The sequence below is a fragment of the Blennius ocellaris genome (genome assembly GCF_963422515.1).
Source record: "Blennius ocellaris genome assembly, chromosome: 13".
Classification (NCBI taxonomy): Eukaryota; Metazoa; Chordata; class Actinopteri; order Blenniiformes; family Blenniidae; genus Blennius; species Blennius ocellaris.
The window spans coordinates 3,795,175-3,817,356 of NC_137662.1; the positions used below are offsets into that span (position 1 = coordinate 3,795,175).

General features: G+C 48.9%; 4 protein-coding genes across 4 annotated transcripts in view; all 4 read left to right on the forward strand.

The window, feature by feature from the left end:
• Nucleotides 1–417: 417 nt before the first annotated feature.
• LOC308138446 (tubulin alpha-1A chain-like) lies at nt 418–1,882 on the forward strand (the record flags this gene model as incomplete). Its single annotated transcript, XM_080507557.1, has 3 exons — nt 418–585; nt 668–816; nt 902–1,882. Exons 1-3 carry the CDS (start codon nt 465–467, stop codon nt 1,880–1,882), a joined length of 1,251 nt encoding a protein of 416 aa, XP_080363683.1. The 5' UTR covers nt 418–464.
• A 1,461-nt stretch (nt 1,883–3,343) lies between these two features.
• Nucleotides 3,344–6,190, forward strand: LOC308138443 (tubulin alpha chain-like). The gene is made up of 4 exons (XM_080507554.1): nt 3,344–3,442; nt 4,506–4,728; nt 4,835–4,983; nt 5,094–6,190. Exons 1-4 carry the CDS (start codon nt 3,440–3,442, stop codon nt 6,060–6,062), a joined length of 1,344 nt encoding a protein of 447 aa, XP_080363680.1. The 5' UTR covers nt 3,344–3,439; the 3' UTR covers nt 6,063–6,190.
• Nucleotides 6,191–7,890: 1,700 nt separating this feature from the next.
• Nucleotides 7,891–10,009, forward strand: LOC308138447 (uncharacterized protein). Its single transcript, XM_080507558.1, has 6 exons — nt 7,891–8,020; nt 8,102–8,219; nt 8,292–8,428; nt 8,508–8,585; nt 8,692–8,978; nt 9,067–10,009. The coding sequence occupies exons 1-5, from the start codon at nt 7,952–7,954 to the stop codon at nt 8,752–8,754; spliced, it is 465 nt and encodes a 154-aa protein (XP_080363684.1). The 5' UTR covers nt 7,891–7,951; the 3' UTR covers nt 8,755–8,978; nt 9,067–10,009.
• Nucleotides 10,010–11,213: 1,204 nt separating this feature from the next.
• The window catches only part of thada (THADA armadillo repeat containing), a gene marked incomplete at its 5' end in the record, with an annotated part of 108,951 nt that continues 97,982 nt past the window's right edge, over nt 11,214–22,182 (forward strand). The window contains 14 exon segments of the mRNA XM_080507551.1: nt 11,214–11,286; nt 11,414–11,520; nt 12,267–12,397; nt 12,540–12,688; nt 12,771–12,803; nt 12,878–12,926; nt 13,262–13,446; nt 13,520–13,614; nt 19,006–19,229; nt 19,313–20,034; nt 20,115–20,269; nt 20,365–20,520; nt 21,230–21,337; nt 21,429–21,552. Coding sequence (XP_080363677.1) covers nt 11,214–11,286; nt 11,414–11,520; nt 12,267–12,397; nt 12,540–12,688; nt 12,771–12,803; nt 12,878–12,926; nt 13,262–13,446; nt 13,520–13,614; nt 19,006–19,229; nt 19,313–20,034; nt 20,115–20,269; nt 20,365–20,520; nt 21,230–21,337; nt 21,429–21,552 — 2,311 coding nt within the window.

Genomic DNA, 22,182 nt, shown 5'->3' on the forward strand with positions numbered 1-22,182 from the left:
CAGAGAAGCCACTTTGTGCGTCTCCAGCTCCTCCGGTTACCACAACAGAGCCGGCTGTTGCTTAGTGATACGACGCTATAAAGCAGCTTCGTGCACTCGCAGCTGACACAGAATCCCCGGCCGCTCTTTTCAGGTGATCAAGGGACTACATCGGGCATCAAAACCATGGTGAGGATCTCTTTATTACATCATTATTTCAATGTAAACGATTCAAAGTCTTCATGAGTGGATGTTCAACATCTCGCAATGAAAAAGTAAGACTATAATGATGCCATATGCCTTATAACCTTTGAGCCAGATTTTCTGGTGAGATGGTGCTTTGTTCTCATAGTTCATTCTACCTGAAATTTTCTTGCTTTCAGCGTGAGTGCATCTCTATCCATGTTGGCCAAGCTGGCGCCCAGATCGGAAATGCATGCTGGGAGCTTTATTGTCTGGAGCATGGCATCCAGCCGGACGGTCAGATGCCCAGCGACAAGACCATCGGAGGAGGAGATGACTCCTTCAACACCTTCTTCAGCGAGACTGGAGCTGGCAAACATGTTCCCAGGGCCGTGTTTGTGGATCTCGAGCCCACAGTCATTGGTGAGATCATTACTCGCTGATATATATTAGTGTTGTAGCATAGCAAGATTGAGGAGTCGTCCTTATTGTTTTTCCATTATAGATGAGGTCCGCACAGGAACATATCGCCAGCTGTTTCACCCCGAGCAGCTGATCACAGGAAAGGAGGATGCTGCTAACAACTATGCTCGTGGTCACTACACTATTGGTAAGGAGATCATCGACCTGGTTCTGGACAGGATTCGTAAACTGGTGAGTTTGTAGAGAATATTGTTTTATAATTTAATTCAGTTCCAGTTAACGATTACAAATTAAAGTTATATCTTCACACCTGCAGGCCGACCAGTGCACGGGGCTCCAGGGTTTCCTTATCTTCCACTCCTTTGGAGGAGGAACCGGCTCTGGCTTCACCTCCCTGCTGATGGAACGTCTCTCTGTTGACTATGGCAAGAAGTCCAAACTGGAGTTTGCCATCTACCCTGCCCCTCAGGTGTCCACTGCTGTGGTGGAGCCCTACAACTCCATCCTGACCACCCACACCACCCTGGAGCACTCCGACTGTGCCTTCATGGTAGACAACGAGGCCATCTACGACATCTGCCGCAGGAACCTGGACATCGAGCGTCCCACCTACACCAACCTCAACCGGCTGATTGGACAGATCGTCTCCTCCATCACTGCCTCCCTGCGCTTCGACGGAGCCCTGAACGTGGACCTGACGGAGTTCCAGACCAACCTGGTGCCCTACCCTCGCATCCACTTCCCACTGGCCACCTACGCTCCGGTCATCTCAGCAGAGAAGGCCTATCACGAGCAGCTCTCCGTGGCTGAGATCACCAACGCCTGCTTCGAGCCGGCCAACCAGATGGTGAAGTGCGACCCTCGCCATGGGAAGTACATGGCCTGCTGTCTGTTATTCAGAGGTGATGTGGTGCCCAAAGATGTCAACTCGGCCATCGCCACAATCAAGACCAAGCGCACCATCCAATTCGTGGACTGGTGTCCTACAGGGTTTAAGGTGGGAATCAACTACCAGCCTCCCACCGTGGTTCCAGGAGGAGACCTGGCCAAAGTGCAGAGAGCAGTGTGCATGCTGAGCAACACCACCGCCATCGCCGAGGCCTGGGCTCGCCTGGACCACAAGTTCGACCTGATGTACGCCAAGAGGGCCTTCGTCCACTGGTATGTCGGTGAGGGGATGGAGGAGGGAGAGTTCTCTGAGGCCAGAGAAGACATGGCGGCTCTGGAGAAGGATTACGAAGAGGTGGGCACCGACAGCCTGGGAGACGAAGGCGAGGAAGAAGGGGAAGAATACTAAGTTTAATTCTAACCAATAAAATAATCACTTCTGATGCTCCGTTTTGGTTTCATGCACTTCAAACAAAGCTGGCCCATCAATTTGTCATTTCACCACGTCAAAAGAGCATCGAACTGCTGTTTCAGAGACAGATGAAACACCAAAACAATGTACAATGTTTTTTAAACTCTCCAGCTCTCTCGCAATTAGTTTGTTTAAGGGATACTGATGCCTTTGTATTTGCTGTTTGTTTGAAAAAACACATTCAAGCTTTGCTTCAATTGTTGCTAAGACAATGTCTACTTAAGATTTCTGTTTTCAATAATGACTGTAGAGCAGGATAGTTATGAGGTACTCAACTCAGTATGGAAAAGTCAAAATTGTCAAGTCCTCATGAGGGAAAGCAGTGTGCTGATAATCTCTAATTATTTGTAGAAAATAAAGCATAGCATAATATATAACATTTTTAGTGTGAATGTACCACCTGTCTCATTTTATCTTAAAACATAACACTGAATCATGTTTCCACTCTTTATGGTGCCTGAGTGAGCATCATTAACTTACTTCACCCTTTGGAAAAGTCCTGATTATTTAAGCATTACGTAACAAAACCTGAGAGGGATCAGGTCCTGAGTTGGCACAGTGTCACAGCTTCATCACCAGTGAATAAATTCAAGGTGATAATTTATAGCTTTTTCATTGAAATGTTTGCATAAATCGGTCAGTCTTAATTTTCTTTTATGATGTTGACATAACTTAGTCACGGTTTATAAGTAAAGAGAATTGAATTAAATGAATGAACAAGTCCTTCTCTTAGTGGAACAACTATACATACTATTTCAATAATAAAAAAAAGCCTGCTGTACTTACTTCCATATTTGAGTTCTGTTGCCTTTAACAGCAGTGAACCAAATGCATGAGGTAAAATTATGATATATTCATACAATTACTTTCAGGTTTTCAACAATATTTTTAGATTTCCCTTCAAACATTTACATACTAACAGGTGCATTTTACACATTTCTTTGACAAACAGTCTATTTTGATGATTCTTATCTGATAAATTGTTGTCTTGTTTTGAATTACTGCATGTCTTCCTAAAATCGAGACTGTATTATACTAAATAAATGGAAGAAACACGTGAAACACATTGAAAGGTTGACAGGCTTCATTGAATGCAGCAGCCTAAGGATTTAGTAGTCACATGGCTGAACAGGAAGCCACACGCAGGCTCTTTAGAACGTTTGTTTTTCCTCTATGAAAGCTGATTTACAAAGAAACGTTAGACTTATTAACTGACGGACTGCTCGAGTGAAGATTCCTCCTTTCTTCATTAAGGTAAATACGATTTCCAAGTTTTCACAACGTGATTAGAGGAGTGTGCATATTACGGACAGCACTTGAATGCATCACGGCTCGACGTACAAGACGCTGCCACTAAAGTTGAACGTTCTAGAAGCTGCTTTAGCCCCGCCCCCCAGCCAAGTATAAAAGCAGCGGGCGCACACTTCCTGCTCCAGTACCGCCTTCAGGAACCGATCCTTAGAGTCGAGAAGAAGGACAGAACCTACTTGAAAAATGGTAAGTAAAGATAAAGTAGAAAGCGCATACATTTAAAGTTGCTTCATTTTAAAATTAGACCGTGCTTGGGATTAAAGCGTAAAATTTTGCCAAAAATATCTAATGTAATAAATTATCCGCGCCGTTTCCCCCGTGTGATTCGGTCTGAAAGTCGTGTAACCCGGTGTTTTTACACTTTAAACCGTTAATCATGTAATGTGCGTAGTTATCGTTATCTCAGGGCCACGAGCCCCGCTGCTCATCCATCCAGTCAAAATGGAGGAGGAAGTCTGGGCGAAAGCGCGCGACCCGTCGTGTCATATAAGGCTTTTCAGTTGAAATAAGCCATGTAGTTGAAGAAAATAAAGTCGTTTTCTGCTTTATTTTTTGTGTGTGTGTCCTAGTGCACCGTTTTAATGGGCAATGCGCAAACATGACTATGCCAGGGCCCGGCTCGTTTTTAATTTTTTTTTTTTTTTTATCCTGCCGCCAGATTTTCAGCTCCGCGGCGAAAAGCCATTGGAAACACATTTATCATGCGGGAAATTGTGATACGACTTTTATTAACGATTCGGCTAACTGCGACAAAACCCCCTCATTGCAGATGGGAGTTCTTTGGGGGGGGGGGGAGAAAAAACCCAAAATGGAGGAGATGCTCGTTGGTCGGCCGCGTGCGTCGGGCACTAGTTTAACCATGAAGTTAGTAGTTCGTTTTTAACGTATGTAAGTGGAACTTATAACGGCTTTTAATTGAATCGGAAGGCGCCATCAGTTAAGACGCCCTGTCCGTGAACGTTACACAGACGTTGGGCGGGAGGAAGGGGGGGAGGGGCGAGGCGGGGCGAGGCTGCGCTTACTTCCTGTCTGCATAGATCAGTGAAACGTCGACCAGGGAGGAGTTTGACAAATCCGTCGCTCCCGGGAGGGGCGAGCGGTACGTCACCACCGAAATCAAAAGCCTTGATGAGTTTTCAGACATTTTTGGTCATTTTTACAGTCGATCCCAGCACAAAACCTCACAATGTTTTTTTTCAATGTGAAATGAAACCTGTCTGTCCTGACTGACCTGTCCCTCTTCTTTCAGAGGGAGTGTATTTCAATGCATGTCGGCCAAGCCGGGGTCCAGATGGGGAATGCATGCTGGGAGCTTTATTGTCTGGAGCACGGCATCCAACCAGACGGTCAGATGCCAAGTGGCAAGACCTCTGGAGGTGGAGACGACTCCTTCAACACCTTCTTCAGCGAGACTGGAGCTGGAAAACATGTTCCGAGAGCTGTATTTGTTGACCTGGAGCCCACAGTCATCGGTAAGATCATCTCTTACTTATGAAAGGTTTAAAAAAAAAAAAAAGCTTTGTGTATATATACATGTACAACATTCTCCTCAACTTGAGCCCGTTTTGTGTTTTTCAGATGAGGTCCGCACAGGAACATATCGCCAGCTGTTTCACCCTGAGCAGCTGATTACAGGAAAGGAAGACGCCGCTAACAATTATGCTCGGGGTCACTACACGGTCGGGAAGGAGATCATCGACCTGGTTCTTGACAGGACTCGCAAATTGGTGAGTTGTTTCCAGAAATGCAAATTCTTTATCAAGCTCCTTAATGATGTAGTGGTTTTTGTTTTTCTTCCCCACTGAAGCTGAGTTCTCATTTTAAATTCTTTTCACAGGCCGACCAGTGCACGGGGCTCCAGGGTTTCCTTATCTTCCACTCCTTTGGAGGAGGAACCGGCTCTGGCTTCACCTCTCTGCTGATGGAACGTCTCTCTGTTGATTATGGCAAGAAGTCCAAGCTTGAGTTTGCCGTTTACCCTGCCCCTCAGGTATCCACTGCAGTGGTGGAACCCTACAACTCCATCCTGACCACCCACACCACCCTGGAGCACTCCGACTGTGCCTTCATGGTAGACAACGAGGCCATCTACGACATCTGCCGCAGGAACCTGGACATCGAGCGTCCCAGCTACACCAACCTCAACCGGCTGATTGGACAGATCGTCTCCTCCATCACTGCCTCCCTGCGCTTCGACGGAGCCCTGAACGTGGACCTGACGGAGTTCCAGACCAACCTGGTGCCCTACCCTCGCATCCACTTCCCCCTGGCCACCTACGCTCCGGTCATCTCGGCAGAGAAGGCCTATCACGAGCAGCTCTCCGTGGCCGACATCACCAACGCCTGCTTCGAGCCAGCCAACCAGATGGTGAAGTGCGACCCTCGCCATGGGAAGTACATGGCCTGCTGTCTCCTGTACCGTGGCGACGTTGTGCCTAAAGATGTCAACTCGGCCATCGCCACAATCAAGACCAAGCGCACCATCCAATTCGTGGACTGGTGTCCTACAGGGTTTAAGGTGGGAATCAACTACCAGCCTCCCACCGTGGTTCCAGGAGGAGACCTGGCCAAGGTGCAGAGAGCAGTGTGCATGCTGAGCAACACCACCGCCATCGCCGAGGCCTGGGCTCGCCTGGACCACAAGTTTGACCTGATGTACGCCAAGAGGGCCTTCGTCCACTGGTATGTCGGCGAGGGGATGGAGGAGGGAGAGTTCTCTGAGGCCAGAGAAGACATGGCGGCTCTGGAGAAGGATTACGAAGAGGTGGGCACCGACAGCCTTGCCGAGGGGGAAGAGGAGTATTAGATATTACAAGAGTATTGATTTAAGTTTTCCCTGCAAATAAAGAATTATGAGGCTCTCCCCATTTAGCCTCATTCTTTAGACTGCAAGTCTTTTTCTCTTGTTAAATTAATAAAGAGTCTTAAAATGCACCAGTCTGTTTCTTGCACAAAACTCCTCAATTTCAATTCACTGTCTTAACTTGTACATTTGAGAAGTGCTCCAGTCCTTATGGACTGAACTTTTCAATTGATGTTCAGCAGAAAACATGGTGATGTGTTGGCTGTAAATCAAATTTAATCACTTTTTCAGATGAAGTAATGTCTATATGAAGTGCAGGTGTAGAACGTCACAAGAAGTGACTGCTGCACTTGGAAACAAGCACAAATAGTTTCTCTTCCAAGGTAAACAATCTATCCAGAGACAAAATGATCTGACTGGCTCGGAATGCACTGCACAGGAAGTGACATTTGAGATTTATCTTGCAGTGTATCTGGCTTTTAATTTTTTTATTTTGCTGCCGTCCAAAGCTGAACATGGTGACTACAGCAGCATGGATTCTACAAATGACAGGAAAAGAGGAAATTGGAACAAGGTTTTCAGTTTAGACTAGATTGATAAAAATGTGTTTCAATCATTTGTGGCACCCATTTTATTTTCAGACCTACTGCTTTTGAAGTTCTCTGAAAATTCTTTACTTAAAAAAAAAAAAAAAAAAGCTATTCATGAGGCTATCATTAAATGCCTAATGACCTAATTTTGAGTTCTGTAAGTAAAATGACCATTCCAGATGGTACTTTGGCATCTTTCAGCAAAGACTGATCCGACATTACTTTAGCTTGATATCTAAAAATTTATCAGTGCCTTGGCCTGTATGACACCATCTTGTTTTTCTCAATGAATTTATTTCTTTTTGACAGGCAAGGTCCTTCCCTCACATAGATGCTGTCTCTATATTACATATTTCATTGGGGTCAGGCTTCTTCGTATCCTGGTTTTATGGAGGCAGAACTTCAGCGACTGCAGTAAAAGAAACAACTTGGGGATGCAACAGATTGTCGTCACACGCAGTAATGAGGAAATGGGTCTAAGGTAAACATTTCACCTGTAACTGTGTGGTTCAGGATCATGTTGATGAAAATGTCCAGTCTGGCCGGTCCCGTCGCTATGGAAATAAAATAAGACGTTTTTTTCTAAAACAATCCAGATGTTTTGTGGGGGATGAGTAGAAGAGCTGCCACTGAAATGTTGAATTCTTGGCTCAAAGTCAGATATAATCAAGGGTCTGTTTGAACTGACTTGATTTAACCCTGGTTAGCATACTTCACTGCAGGGTAGATCCAGAGTTTGTCCCAAACATAAAGCCCTATTATTCATTATTCTTTATGCATTCTATGAATCAAGGACAATTCCAGTTGACTATTGTCAATACAGTTGTTTTAAAATGTCTTACAGTGGTAACAATAACAATCACATTCTTGGGATCACATTTTTATAATTTTTTACATCAGTGTACCTTAAATTGACACTGAATCAAGAGCGACTGTGGAATTTATTTTAAATTCATTTAGTAAAAGCAGTATTACTTTTTCAGTGAAGCTTTATAAAAATGTTAAGAAACAAAACAAAAACCCATATTTGATTTTCTGGAGCGAAGCAATGTAATATCACATTTGTATCAATTATTTTATAAATATCACATTATTTTACGAGGACAGATTTCCGAATAACGCGCGAGGGGCGGATCGGGTCCTTGACTGGTCACGTGGTGCTACGAGGCCTCGTACGTTACCACATACGTCATCAACACACGCCTCGATGCGCAGCCTCATAACAATTCGTCATGCATTACGCGACCCACGACTCGACGCCTCGACACGGAAGGACACATCGTTACTGGAGACGTCTTTGTCATGGAGCCGCCGAGAAAGAAGAGGTTTTCACCTGTCTGGGAGCATTTTGAGCTTATCTGTCTCAATAAGGTGATTTAGTAAATGTTATAACTCGATATAAAACGTGACATTGCATTGTCACCTTTGTACTAATGTCCATCCATTCAATAGGTGAAGTGTTTATTGTGCTTCAAAGTAATCGGATACAACGATAACACCTCGTCTATGCTGAGGCATTATCGAGCACTGCATGAAGGAAAGGAGACCATCGACAATGACCCAAGCTCAGGTGAGCAGGTCGCCTCAGTCTCCCTCCCATATTAATGTCTGTACTATACTACGGTGTTTTCTGTTTAATCAGGAGAGAAGCGTATTGCGGATGAGGCCTTGGTTGACATGGTGATAGAGGACTCGCAGCCCTTCACTATTGTGGAGGATAAAGGGTTCCAAAAGCTTATTAAAGCGTTAAATCCGAACTATGTCCTCCCCACAAAGCAGGTATGCATCTGAGCACATGAAGCACCCATCCTCCCCACACACATTTTCCAATATTTGACAAGAATGTTCTGTCTTTCAGACTTTGAAATCTATGGTGGAGGACAGATACCAGAAGTCCAAGGAGAAGGTCAAAGCCGCTGTGTCCCGAGCAACAGCGGTGAGCCTGACAGCAGACATGTGGACCCCAGTAAACACGGATTCCTATCTCGCTGTGACGGGCCATTTTATAGACACAAGCACCTCTTTACAATCTGTTGTTTTAGGGGTGCTGCGTGTCCCACAGCCACATACGGCTGAAGATCTGGCGAGCGCACACGCGGCACTGATGTCACAGTGGGACATCACACACAAAGTTACTGGCCTTGTGACGAACGGTGCCACGAACATGGCGGCTTGTGCCAACGCCCTGAATCTGGAACACTCGCACTGTGTGGCCGATTGTTTCAATGTGATCGTTCAAAGGGCTCTCGAAGAAAACCCCGCGCTGTGCGATATCCGGGCACAAGCTCGGAAAATTGTGGGTTATTTCAAGAGCAGCACCACTGCAAAGGTGAGTTGTTTACATCACTGTCGCATACCTGATGAGACAGTCGCTTGAGTTGCTGCTGCAGTGATGATTTTGTTGTCACATTTTGTAGGAGACACTGGTGAAGGTGAATGAAAAAATGTGCCGTCCAAAACTAAAATTAACACAAGAGGTGGCTGCCCGTTGGAACAGCACTTATGATATGCTGCAAGGCGTTCACAACCTGCGGAAGCCTATTGGAGCTGCTTTGGCTGGCTTACGCACAGACATTGGGCCACTTTCATCACAACAGTATGCGATAATTGCGGAGTTTCTGAAAGTTTTGTCGCCGTTTCACGATGCCACCGTGGAGCTATCTGAGGAAAAAAGAGTCTCGGGATCCAAAGTTATTCCCCTGTTGACGATGCTCCACCACGTACTGGAGGAGGAGGATCTTGAAATCCTCCAAACTCCCGAGTGCAGAGATCTGGTGGTGAGCCTGAGGAAACAGGTGAAGGACAAACTCTCCGTCTTCCAATCAAAGAGCATCACGTCACTGGCAACACTGCTGGACCCACGGTTCAAAAAAATAGGCTTCTATAATCCCCATAAAGCTGAGGAGGCAGAGAAGAGGCTAATAGCAGAATGTGCTGCTCTCTTCCCTCCATCTTCATCTTCCTCCTCATCCTCATCAGAAGCGTCTCTCTATGGGACTCAAGGTAACCAATGTATTTTAATTGGTTTATTGTATGTATTTTTATTGTATGTAGTCACTTCTTGTCGGGTTTTCTCTTTTAGAGAGCAAACTGTGGCATCGTCTGGACGCCACGGTGCAACAGACAAGGATCCATAACGAAACCGCGGCTGCAACATTGGAGGTCCAGACATATCTTGCAGAACCAAACATCAGTAGATCAGAGGACCCGCTACAATACTGGGAAACGTATAGAAATGTACACAACAACTTGTATAAGCTCGCGGTGAAGATTCTGTGTACCCCAGCCTCATCTGTGCCCTGTGACCAGGTCTTTTCAAAAGCAGGTGAAATAATCTCAAAGAAAAGAAACTGCCTGACGCCAAGCACCCTTGAAAAGTTGCTGCTTTTAAATGAAAATTAATAAATGTATCCCCAAGCACAAGTAACATGAGCATGTTTTTCTTTATTGCGTTATCATTTAAGCACAAATTATGTCAGAGCTTCACGCAGTGAAGCCACGTTATTATTTGAATGAACCACTGCTTTACATCTATTCATTTATTTGGTGACAAACGTTATCTGGACCGGTCACGTGGTACGGCCGGTTCGCAAGGCGTTGAACGTCATCGACACACGACTCAGAAAAATCAACCTAAATTACTCGACACACGCTTCGAAGTCTCGACAGCATGTATCTCTATTATAAGCCTCTCCCTGGACTGTGTTGTAAAATATAGTAAATATAATGAATTGTGTCTGATAAAAACATATCAGAAGTACCCCGCGTCGTATTGCCCGGACCAACATGGCCGACGCATTGACCTATGACGTCTTAAATTGAGCGACCAGAGTGACGCATTGCTTGTACGGAGAATGAAGCTCTCGGGAGGTACATGCGAAAGAGAAGACGTCTGCCTTCAAAAATAAAATTGCACGACAAACAAAAACAAGAAGAAAGCTATTGTTTTCTGAAAATTTGGGGGACAATTGTATTTTCATTGTTTGAAAAAATAGAACCATGTAAAACACTTCACGACTTGTAGACACAACAGTCTCGGGTTGATTATTTCTAATCTCTTTTCGAATGAGGTTTTATTCTGACGAAAGCAGTCCCGGAAATGAAGTGGCTGCAGCTGGCGGAACTCTACGAGCTGCTGTTGGAGTGAACCACATGCTGATTGTAAGCCAATGTTTCTCTTCCTAAACTGTACCTATTAATGAAGCTTTTCTAGTATTTTAAGGGTTTCTGGTGTAATATAAACACATTCTGTACCCGTTTGCTCACTTTTAATCGCAGCCCGTGCCAGAAAGCAAGCAGTAGTTTTCGAGCCGGCAACACAGGGCTCAAAGCAGGGAAGAGAAGAACGATGAAGTTAGGATGGAGGATATGTATTGTATTTCTGTGCTTCTGTCCTTGTTTACATATTTATGCGTGTGTGTTTATGTGTGTGTGTGTGTGTGATAGAAACTGAAAGCCACTGTTGATGTTGTTTAACTTGCAGCAGTTGAGGTCACTGATTGTACAGAATCATCTGTTCAGTTGAGTTGTAGCAGTGACTTGATGGTTGATGCTCCTCAGAGTCATGGTGGTGAAGAAGAAGACGACCAGGGTGGAGGCTGTGGTGCTGGAGGAGAAGAAGCTGCATGAGCTGATGGGTAAGTGGTGAGAAACACGGATCTCTTAACTGATGAGAGAAATGATGTGTAAATCACGTTTTATTGTGTTTCCATGGGAATAACATGCGTCACTTTTCCTTACTGTGGTGTTTTGAATCCGTTCTAGCGTTGCTCTCTGTTGGAGGGGAGGATGGAGTCACACAGCTCGCTGAAACGCTGCAGTCTTGTCTGGAGCTGACGGAGCCGGTGCAGCAGATCCAGTTGGTTAAAAAGGTGCGTCCAGGTGGAAATGTGGAATTTTATAGCGAGCTGAGGAAACAAGACAAAATACCATTGACTGTAGAATTACTTTGTATGAGTCCAGGCTACTAAACCAAGTGAGAAACTACCTCGGAAAGACACGCAGCTGTTATGCAGATATGCAAGATGATCAAAAATAGAAACACAACCATCACAGCTGCACATATATTGATCAGGGAAAGGAACGGGAAGCTGGAGTAGCTGGAGGAAATCCACATACAATGAGAACATGCCAACTCTGCCGGGCTGGATTTGAATTCACAACATTCTTGCTGTAAAGCAAGAGGCTTCACCACTGATCCACCGCCTGGTGAATCAAAAACTACAACAGGAACACACAACTATCACAAAATACACAAGAAACACAAAGTTGAACTGAACGCAAAATTACCATGAAGAAGCAGAAAAGAGACGTGGAGCTTTTTACAGCACCATTTACACATTATTCAGGCGAGGCATCGTGAGCAGGTGGTTAAACCGGACAACCACGGGGACGTGATGCTTCCAGATACATACACAAAAGCATGTGGTGACACACACACACACACACACACACACACACACACACACACACACACACACACACACACACACACACACACACACACACACACACACACACACACACACACACAAACAGAAAAACACTCATCCAGACAGTGTGATGCTTGTCTGTTCTCAGTTTTTGTGATACAGTTTGTGTGTCCATGCTGCCTCAGGCAGGGTCCCAGCTGGAGGCCCTGGGTGGAGAGCAGCGTGACGGAGAACTTCTGGACTCTTGCGTACACACCCTGACTCTGCTCTACACGGCCCTGCAGGCCAAGAACCCCCTACGGCGAGCTGTTGCCAGGTACGCGTAGCGCGCGTTGTCCTACGCAGTGTTTTTCCCCGGACAATAGAAAGTTTGCTGCAGATGTGATTGACGGGCGATTAATCCAGGGTGCAGTAAGATAATCTGGGTTTTGAACCTTGCTGTGTGTCTCTCTCCTCAGCGCTTTAGCATCGGCACCACACTGGCTTCAGGAGCGCGTCGTCAACCATTTGTCGGCCCGTTTGTTGGACTGCACATCCTGTCCGTCTGCAGAGAAGCACCCACATACTGTGGACACCATCGGGGCCTGCCTGGATGGCTTCCCTCTCGGTCTGTGCAGACAAACACACGAGTCTGGCCTCGTCTTATTGGTTATATAAGCACCTTTTGTAAAGTTTCTGTTCATTCCCAGGTGAGAGATGCATCAAGAAGCTGCTGGTTGAAGGTTTGTATCCGTCGTAATTTATGTGAAACGACGTCGTATTTCTGCCGTCAACAAGCTCTCCTTCTGCTTTGTAGTGTTGCAGTTTTTGCACAAGGTGTTGAGTGAATATCTTCAACAGAACAGGTATGGAGGTGATCTTTTAGGTCTTTATGTTCACATTTAAAGCCTAATATATATATAGTCGTGAGAAAATGTTTGGTGTTCAGCCCTAAGATATAACCAAATCATCAACTGTGGGACTAATATAGTGGCAGAGTGAACTATATTGTATCTGCTTGTGTTTGACTATGTAATAATATTATAACTCCTTCTATAGTCAATACATGTAGGACTTCTACATTATTCCCCGGCCGTACATGTCAAACACACCTCCCATCTTTCTGGCTGCTGCTTCCTCCACCCGTTCTTGTCCTCTTCTCTCACGTGTGTGCCTCTGTCGCCCTCTTCTGGCCCGACAGAGGTCTGGCAGGCCGCCACATCGCCCAGGCCCAGCTGATGCATTCCTGCCTGGCTGCGGTGAAGACCTCCATGCTGGTGGTCCAGAGGTGTCAGGACTCCCTGGCTGCCGCTCTGCAGGATCAGCGCGAGCTGGAGGAGCCGCTGGCCGGCCTGCTGGGCTGCTACACGCACATCCTCACTGACGGTGAGCCGGTTACCACATCCGGCCACGTCCGTTACGGGTCGGCTTAATTCAACTGTTGTCGTCTTTCCTCCAGAGGAGTTCATTCAGTCTGTGCAGAGCACAGCTGGCATGGCTGTGGTGCTACTGATCAGGTCTGTCCTGGGCTCCGGAGACGACGTCGCCTCTGTGGTACGTGAAGCATGCAGAGGAATAAACGCTCCAAATGTTCTATTTGGCATAAAGTAATAGAATTTACAATAATGTTTCATATGCCCCTTTTTACATAAACTTAAACGATTAATTGTCCCATTGCCCCATAAGGAATATTACATAATACCAACCGATGGACACACATACTTATAACAATCACCAGCATTGCTTTGATTCATTAGTAGGTGATAGCATGAGCATGCGCAGTGAGTGATTCCAGTGTGACGTAATCGAGTGCAATCAAACATGGCAACACTGAGCTTGTAATGCAAACCTTTCTGACTGAAGAGGGGAAAAACAACAAACTAAACCAAACTACACAAGGGGTAAATTAAGGTAAAGTATAACACTGCAAGAAGACACAATAGAAGACCTTCAAGCATACGTGGACGAGTGCTACGACCGTCTGGTCATGTCCAAGACTCCGCAGACGTCATCGTCAAAGAGGAGCCGCGCTGAAAACTCCCCAACAGCGGCTCCTTCACCATCTCAACCGTTCGAGGACATCCTGGACAGCATCAACACCAAGCTGTCCAGCTTCGACGCCCGTCCCGCCCTGGTGGAGGTGCTCCACCGTGAGTTTCAAGCTCTTTGGGAGTCGCTGGAATTTAGCCAACAACAGGTAGTGGACCTCATAGCAGAGAACCAGGGGCTGAGCTTCAGCGCCTCCCCCGCATCACAGTGGACAGGCTCTACGTCAACGGCCGGCTGTACCGGGACCCCGCTGTCACCCCCTGGCTCCACTGCTGGTCCTCAGAAATGAGTAACATCCCCTCGAACACACACACACACACACACACACACACACACACACACACACACACACACACACACACACACACACACACACACACACACACACACACACACACACACACACACACACACACACACACGCGCACACATCACAGGTTTACTGATGCCCAGGTAAATATCTAACAGCAACATTCATAAGCATCATGATTGATTAAATAAGGCGAAGGTAATTAATATTATATTGTTAAAATACACGAAAAACAAAGCAGGCACTCTTACGTTACCACTAACGTCACCTATGAGTTTGGGTTTTGGTTTCCTACTTTCTATTTCTACACACTCCCTTGTTTTAGCAGTAATGCTTTTCCACTGTTTTAACCACATTAAGACCACGACACCACAATCCAACTGTCATGAGATCACACACTCCTATTGTGGCAGACACACACTCCCATGTTGAAATAACCAGTCACAATTAGGAACCTTAAAAACAGACCTAACACAGACACACACGCACACGCAGACACACATGCACGCACACACAGATGCACACGCACACACATATACACGCACACACAGATGCACATGCACACACAAATACACATGCACACACAAATACACACGCACACACAGATACACACGCACCCACAGATACACGCGCACCCACAGATACACACGCACACACAGATACTCACCCACAGATACACACGCACACACAGATACACACGCACACACAGATACACACGCACCCACAGATACACACGCACACACAGATACACGCGCACCCACAGATACACGCACACACAGATACACGCGCACCCACAGATACACACGCACACAGATACACACGCACACACAGATACACACGCACACACAGATACACACGCACCCACAGATACACACGCACCCACAGATACACGCGCACCCACAGATACACGCGCACCCACAGATACACGCGCACCCACAGATACACGCGCACCCACAGATACACACGCACCCACAGATACACGCGCACCCACAGATACACAGGCACACAGATACACACGCACACATTAGAAAACCCACCTAGAAGAGATGGTGCCGCCTTGGGGCTCTTGGGGCGTCGTGGCTTGGGTGGTTGGCGGCCCTGCGGTCTAGGGGGGTGCTGGCATCTATCCTGGGGAGTGGCGGCCTGGCCTAGGGGGTGCTGGGGAGGTTGTGTGTTAGGGGGGCTCTGCTCTGGGTTGGGGGTGGTTCTGCTGGTGTGGGGTGGGGGTGCTGGGCGTCGGGCCCCAGCCGGGCTGCCTGGCCGGGGCGGGCGGGTGTGGGGCTTCGGGGCCTTGGGGGCTGGGTGCCCTCCCGGTCCTGGTGGGGGTGCCCGCTGCGGCGCCGGGGGTGGGTCCTCCCTCTGCCTCCCTCCCCCCGCTGGGGCGGGGATGGCCCCTGCTGCCGTGCTCTGGGTCTGGCTCGCTCCCGGATCTGGGGGGAGACGGGGGCAGTGGGGCTCCGGGTTTGGATGGACAGCTGACTGGAAGTGACCCCCAGGGGCGTTTATGTGGGAGAGGAGCCGGGTGTGTGTGTGTGTGTAAGTGTCTGTGTGTGTTTTTGTGTGTATGTGTGTGGGGGGTAAATGTGAGTGTGGATGAGTGTGTGCGGGTGTATGTGTGGGTGTGCATTCTATATATGAGTATGGGTGTCGTCTTGTGTGAGTATGTGAGGGTGTTGGGGGGGGGGGGTTAAATATGTTCCCTGGCCGCTGGCCTCCAGCCGGGCTCGTGCTGGGCCATGCGGGTCTTAGACTCTGCTCTTCGGCTGTCGGGTGGGGTGGGGGGGCTTCCTGTCCGGGTCCTCTTGCGGTGCCTTGTCGGGGTGGGTGTTGGTCCCCGTGTTCCAGGCCGGCCACTTCGGGGTGGGGCGGGGCGGCGCGGGGGGTCCAGCTGGGCCAAGTCCTAGCGACGGGGGGACCTTCTCCCTCTCAGCCCCTCCTACCTTACCTCACCTTACCTCATTCAACAATAGGGGCCAGTGGGCGGGGCCTAGGGTGGGGGGCCCAGGCTACTTAACTGTGGTCTGGACCCTCCCCCGACTTTGCGCCGCCCACAATTTTAACTACACTTAGTCACGCAGGGTCTTGAGGGGATCAGCTGGCTTTCGGGGTTCTGCCGCTGGGCAGCGGTAGAACGCCCGGGCCCCCGCTACCTCTCAATTTTAAACTGCACCCTAGACACACACATTGCACCACCTCTTCAAAACTCAAATACACACCTCCACATGCATCCAACACCCCTCAGGGTGGAGGGGGTGGGGGTGGCGGTGGGGGCTCCCCCCAGCACCTCCCGCTGTGGTCCCGCCGTGTTCCGGGGTGAGTGCGGCTGGAGTACGGGGGGCACGCTCGCTCGGGCGTGGCGCCTCCGGGGGGGCTGGGTAGTGGTTCTCCCTCCCTATTCACAGTTGGATTGGTGGAGGACGAGATCCCGTAGTGGCCTGGTGGGGGCCTGGCTGGCGGCCTGGGGAGTGGGGGGGCACCCCCCTCCCAACCAAATAAATGTGTGTGTGTGTGTGTGTGTGTGTGTGTGTGTGTGTGTGTGTGTGTGTGTGTGTGTGTGTGTGTGTGTGTGTGTGTGTGTGTGTGTGTAGGCGTATGCTTAGGTGTGGGTGTGCGGATAGGCTGGGAATAAGTGATTGGGCGGTGGGGGGTGGTATGGAGGCTCCTGGGGGTTGGAGGGTGGCTGTCCTCTGGCCGGGCCTGGCTGGGCCTTTGCTCTTCCTGGTCTGGGGGGGGTCTGATCTGGGGCTCGGCAGCATGGGCCCTCTCTGTCCCAACGGGGTTGGGGGGGGGGGTGGTGGGGGGATGGCCCCTGGGGGTGCGGCGGGCTCCGCTGCTGGGATCGGGGGGGCTCCCTGCCCGTGTGGCCTGGGGGCGCTGCACTGGCCGGCCCCGGCTTGGCAGCTCGGGTCGGGGCCCGGGGCTCTGCACCCTTTATCCTTCTCCTGTGGGCCCCTCTGGCCTGGGGGGGGGCCTCTCTACGCGCTCCGTCTGGTGCCTTCCGGGTTGGGGCGTGGCTCTCCGGGGGGGTTTGTCGGGGCCTTCCTGGGTCCGGGGGGCTGCTGGGTACCGGAGTGGCGGCGTCCGGCCCTGGTGGCCTCGGGCCCCGGGGTGGTACTGCGGGCCCCCCCACAACAGTTCCATTCACATCCAGAGGACAAACACACACACACACACACACACACACACACACACACACACACACACACACACACACACACACACACACACACACACACACACACACACACACACACACACACACACACACACACACACACACACACACTTCCACTTCCACTTCCACTCCTCATTGATGAGATTTTCTATTGCTGTTGTTCTTTCAATGATCAAAATCATGTTTCTTTTTGTTCTTTGTTTTGTGTCATTTTGTTTTTGCTTTTGTTATAATTGTTGTGATTGTTTTGCTTTTTGCTCTGTTGTTGTTCAGGCTGGTTTAATCTCATGACAGTTGGAAAATATTTGGATCAGTTTGACAAACAAAACAAACAAACAAACAACAACAAAAATATATATGTAGCACTAACAAGGGTATTGTATGTATCTCCCCACCAAGTCTTTCTCTGTCTCTCCTCTCCTCTCCTCTCCTCTCTCCTCTCCTCTCCTCTCCTCTATCCTTTCACCCCAACCGGTCCGCAGAAATCCTCCACCTCTGACTCTGGTTTCTGCAAAGGTTTCTCCCTGTTGGGAGTTTTTCCTTTCCACAGTCGCAAATAAACCTGCTTGCTCATGTGGATATGTTGGGCTTTTCTGTTTTCTCTATAAAAGCACATAGGAATGACTGTACTGTATTAAAAAAAAAAAGTAAGTGATATATTATAACCACACTATTAATTTTAGATTCTAGACATTTCTATTCTCATTTCATTAATATTCTTCTTAATTTCTTTACTTTTACATTTATTTCACTACTCATTTCCACATTTATTTCTTCAGTTATGTACTCTGTGTATAATCTCTGCATATCTATGTATATTTATATCCACATTTCTATTTTATAGTTTTCCATCATAATGAGCGGGTCTACAACCTTTACCACTGAACGAGCTGTTTTCGCGAAACATTCAGATTTTCTGAAATGAAGAAAAAACTTTGCTTTCTTTTCTTCTTCTTTTTCAGACTTTTCAATTTTTCTTCATATTTTCTCTATTTTTGTCTTTCTTAATTTTCTCTTTTTGCACTTTTCTTCATTTTCGACTCAATTTTTGTGCTTTTTCTTTTACTTTCTTCTGCTTTTTGTCTTCATGTTTGTCATTTTTTCCATTTTCTCTTCATGTTTTTATTTTTGTCTGCATTTTACCCCCCCTTTTGTTTTCATTTCCTATTATGGTGGCAATCACAATAATCTTTTTTCTATTTTTAACCATTGATCGTAATTCCAGCTCTCCTTCCTTCCTTATCCATCTTTATCTGCTCCGAGTATGTCGTTCACCTTGAATATAAAGACGGTGGTTTAACTAACGGAGAATATTCCCCCAAGAAGACCAATAAGATATCTGTACTGCAATTCTGTTCCATGTCTTATTTATCGAAGCAGTTGTTGTCATTCCACTCCCCCTGTGTCTCAGGTGTGTGGTTTGCTGCGAAGCTGTGCTGGTGTTCTGGAGTCGGGCCCTCGGTGGTTGAAGCAGCGGTGTGAGGGCCTCTGCTCCGGCCGACGCCCCGCCGGCGTGTCTCTGTACCTGTGTCACGGAGCTCTGGCCATGCTGGGCTGGAAGAGCGCCCTCCCCGGGCCGCAGTGGGAGCGGCTGCTGCTGCTGGTGCCGAACACGCTGCTGGAGCTGGACGTCAGGTAGACCCGCCTGCTCCCGTCAGACACTGCAGTTGTTCTTCTTCCGAGCGGCTAACGAGGTTGTTGTCATGCGGCCGCCGTAGCATCAAGGAGTCCGGCACGGCCATGGTGGTGGCCCGGGTCCTCACCCTGTGGAGCAGCGCCGCTCTGGACTGCCTGCAGGGGGAGACTGCAGCCGGCCCCCCCTCCCTCCGGCAGGCCCTCGTCGGAGGCTCGGAGCTGCAGCGGCGCCTGCTGGAGCACATCTACTCCCACTGGGAGCACCCGCTGGACGGGGTCCGCCACCAGACCCGGTCCCTGTTCCGTAACCTGCTCGTCCTCCATCAGCACGCCGCCGGCGCCGCCGCCGGCCCCGACCAGACCCGGGACCCTTACGTCTCCGAGCTCACCCGGAGCCTGCTGGGGCTGGAGTGGCACATGAGGGGCAAGTACGGCTCCCTGGGCTGCCTGGTGGAGCTGTACGGGGCGGGGCACCTGCTGGACCTGCAGCCCCGGCTGCCGTCGCAGCTCCTGGGCCTGATGGGGGACCAGACCCTGGCTCCGTACGCCAGCGACCTGCTGGAGCGCCTGTTTGTCAGCCACAAGGCGCAGCTGGCCAGCGCGGCGGCGGGGCCGGGGAGCCGGGGCTGGATGGAGCCGTGGCACCAGACGTGGGTCGGCCCCCTCCTGCGCGTGCTGTGCCGGGCCCGGCCGGACCAGACCACCTACATCCTGGACTACTTCTTACCCAAGCTGCTTCGCTGCAGCCCGTCCAGCCTGGCTCACATGGTCGGGGCCTTGCAGGACCCGCCGCCCTGCAGTGCAGGTAGGAAAACACCCGCGTCCCCGGTTGCATTTCGAGGGGGGAAATCTTTGCTTGAACCGTGTTTCTTCTCTCCCCGTCAGGCCCTGCAGGCAGCAGGGGGGCTCTGGGAGCGCTGATGACGTGTCTGCGGGCAGCCAGGGCCCAGGGAGTCATCCCGGCCTCCGAGGGGGGTCTCTGGGGAGGCCTGGTGCCCCTCTCCCTGCTGCAGCAAGCTTTGATCCACAAGCATGATCAAGTGAGATCCGGTTTCACTCTCTGAGACTCCAGGTTTTCAGTCTTTAAGCTGCGTCGTGACTTCCGGTGTCCCCCCCCCCCCCTTCCTCCCTCCAGGTGAGGATGGACGCCTTGGGCTTGGTGTGCGAGAGCCACCGCAGCACCGAGGTTCTGACCACAGAAGAACTGGAGCTCATCCGCCACTTCCTGCCTCCCAACCTGAACAGCCAGTCACCAGGGATCAGGCAGCAAACGGTCAGCCTGCTGAAGAAGGTGAGCTCTGCCCCCAGCGCCGCCTTCCAGGTTCCTCTCCTGTCGTGACGGAGCGCCCCCTCCTGGTGGGACGCAGTCATCCCGGGGTGTGTCGGAGCGTCACCGAGGTGCTTCAGTGACCGCTTCACCTTTAACATGGTGTTTCCACCAAAACTCATTATTTCTTTAAAAAGCTCAGGTTCAGATAATCTGGCTTTATTTTAAAGAATCTTTTTGGGTTTCAGATATTTTTTTTTCGTGTGAAACATAGAATATCTCAGTGATAATATATTGTCTTCTAATACAATGAAAATATAAACAAAAATAGGTTGTACAATATAGTATTGGCTGTAACTCCAACATCAAAACAGAAATGGGGGAGAAAAAGGAAGATAAAATAAAGCGTGACTCCCTCCTCATCCCACCGTCTGCCACATGCTGCTCAACATGGTCCAACATCATTCTTCAAATATGAAATGATCTGTTTCCAATCCTCCTGAAGTCCTCCACTTAATTCTCTCCACATGTAAAGTGTCAGGACAGTAGGTGGCGCTGTGGTCTCTTTAGGCTTCAGAGTCCATTGGATCTGGGCTCATTTTGGTCTTAAAAACACCTTGAAAAGTTGTACGTTACGTTTGCAGACGCTCAAAGAGACTCGGTTAAGTTGATCAAGTCTGTGACGAGTGACGGTCTTGGGTTGAGAAGTAAACGAAGCTCTGTCTCCTCCCAGCTGCTGTGCAGGGCGAAGGACGGCGCTCAGCTGCTGCAGAAGAGGCGGAGCCAGGAGAGAGACGGCGAGCAGAGCGAGGCGGACCGCCACACCCTTCACCTGTACAAGGTGCGAGTGTCCAGCGAGAGGCGTCGGCGCTCGGCCTCCGTTCGGCCTTCCGTTAAAAGAGTCGCCTGGCTTTTTGTTTTTTTTGACGCAGGAGTTCCTGCGCTGGCTGAGCGTGACGCTGCTGGACGTGCTGCTGCCCGCAGCCTCCTTCTCCAAAAGCCTCCTGTCGCTGCAGCTGCTGGCTCTGCTGGCGCAGCTCTTCACCTTCAGCACCGGTACGGCACTTACAGAGTCAAACACGTCCTCAAGTCCTGGTCCTTACACTGCGTATGCAGGGAATAAGCACTTAAAACCAAAAAAAACACGTGGGCTGTTTGCACTGTTTTTACATTATCACTGTGTTTCAGGTTAATTCAGCAGCCAGATGAGTTGTAAGTGTAAAGAACCAGCCTGCTGGATAGAGTTTCTGCTTGGACTTGGATGTTGGTTTTAGTTCGAGGAAAGTGTGAATAAATGATGCATTTTCCTCTGGTTTGGATCCTCTTCAGTGAATGTGAGGATTCACATTTCGATCGGCTCAAATTGGGTGTTTTTGTCCTTAACACAGACGTCATCTGTCTGGTGTGCAGCCTGCGGTTTGCTGTTTTTAACATCTTTTAGCGTCAGAAAGGCCTCGAATATCTTCCATTTGTGTCTTCTTGCATTCGTGATTAGTTGGTTTTGGAGATTCACGTAGAAATCAGAAGATATACGATCATTAGAATGCTCAGTATGAAAAGGTATTTGAGTACGACATCTGGTGTTTTCTTTCTGATTAATACATTTTTTTTTTCACACCACTGAGGCTGTATGTCTGGTCTACTTTAAATGAGAGCAGCTTTCTGGTGTCGAAGAGGCATTACTGA

Coding starts and splice junctions, on each gene's coding strand:
- LOC308138443 (XM_080507554.1), top strand. Junction 4,729..4,834: donor CCTGGAGCCCACAGTCATCG/GTAAGATCATCT, acceptor TGTGTTTTTCAG/ATGAGGTCCGCACAGGAACA. Junction 4,984..5,093: donor TTGACAGGACTCGCAAATTG/GTGAGTTGTTTC, acceptor TTCTTTTCACAG/GCCGACCAGTGCACGGGGCT.
- LOC308138447 (XM_080507558.1), top strand. CDS start 7,952: ATGGAGCCGCCGAGAAAGAAGAGGTTTTCACCTGTCTGGGAGCATTTT. Junction 8,220..8,291: donor CGACAATGACCCAAGCTCAG/GTGAGCAGGTCG, acceptor CTGTTTAATCAG/GAGAGAAGCGTATTGCGGAT. Junction 8,429..8,507: donor ATGTCCTCCCCACAAAGCAG/GTATGCATCTGA, acceptor TCTGTCTTTCAG/ACTTTGAAATCTATGGTGGA.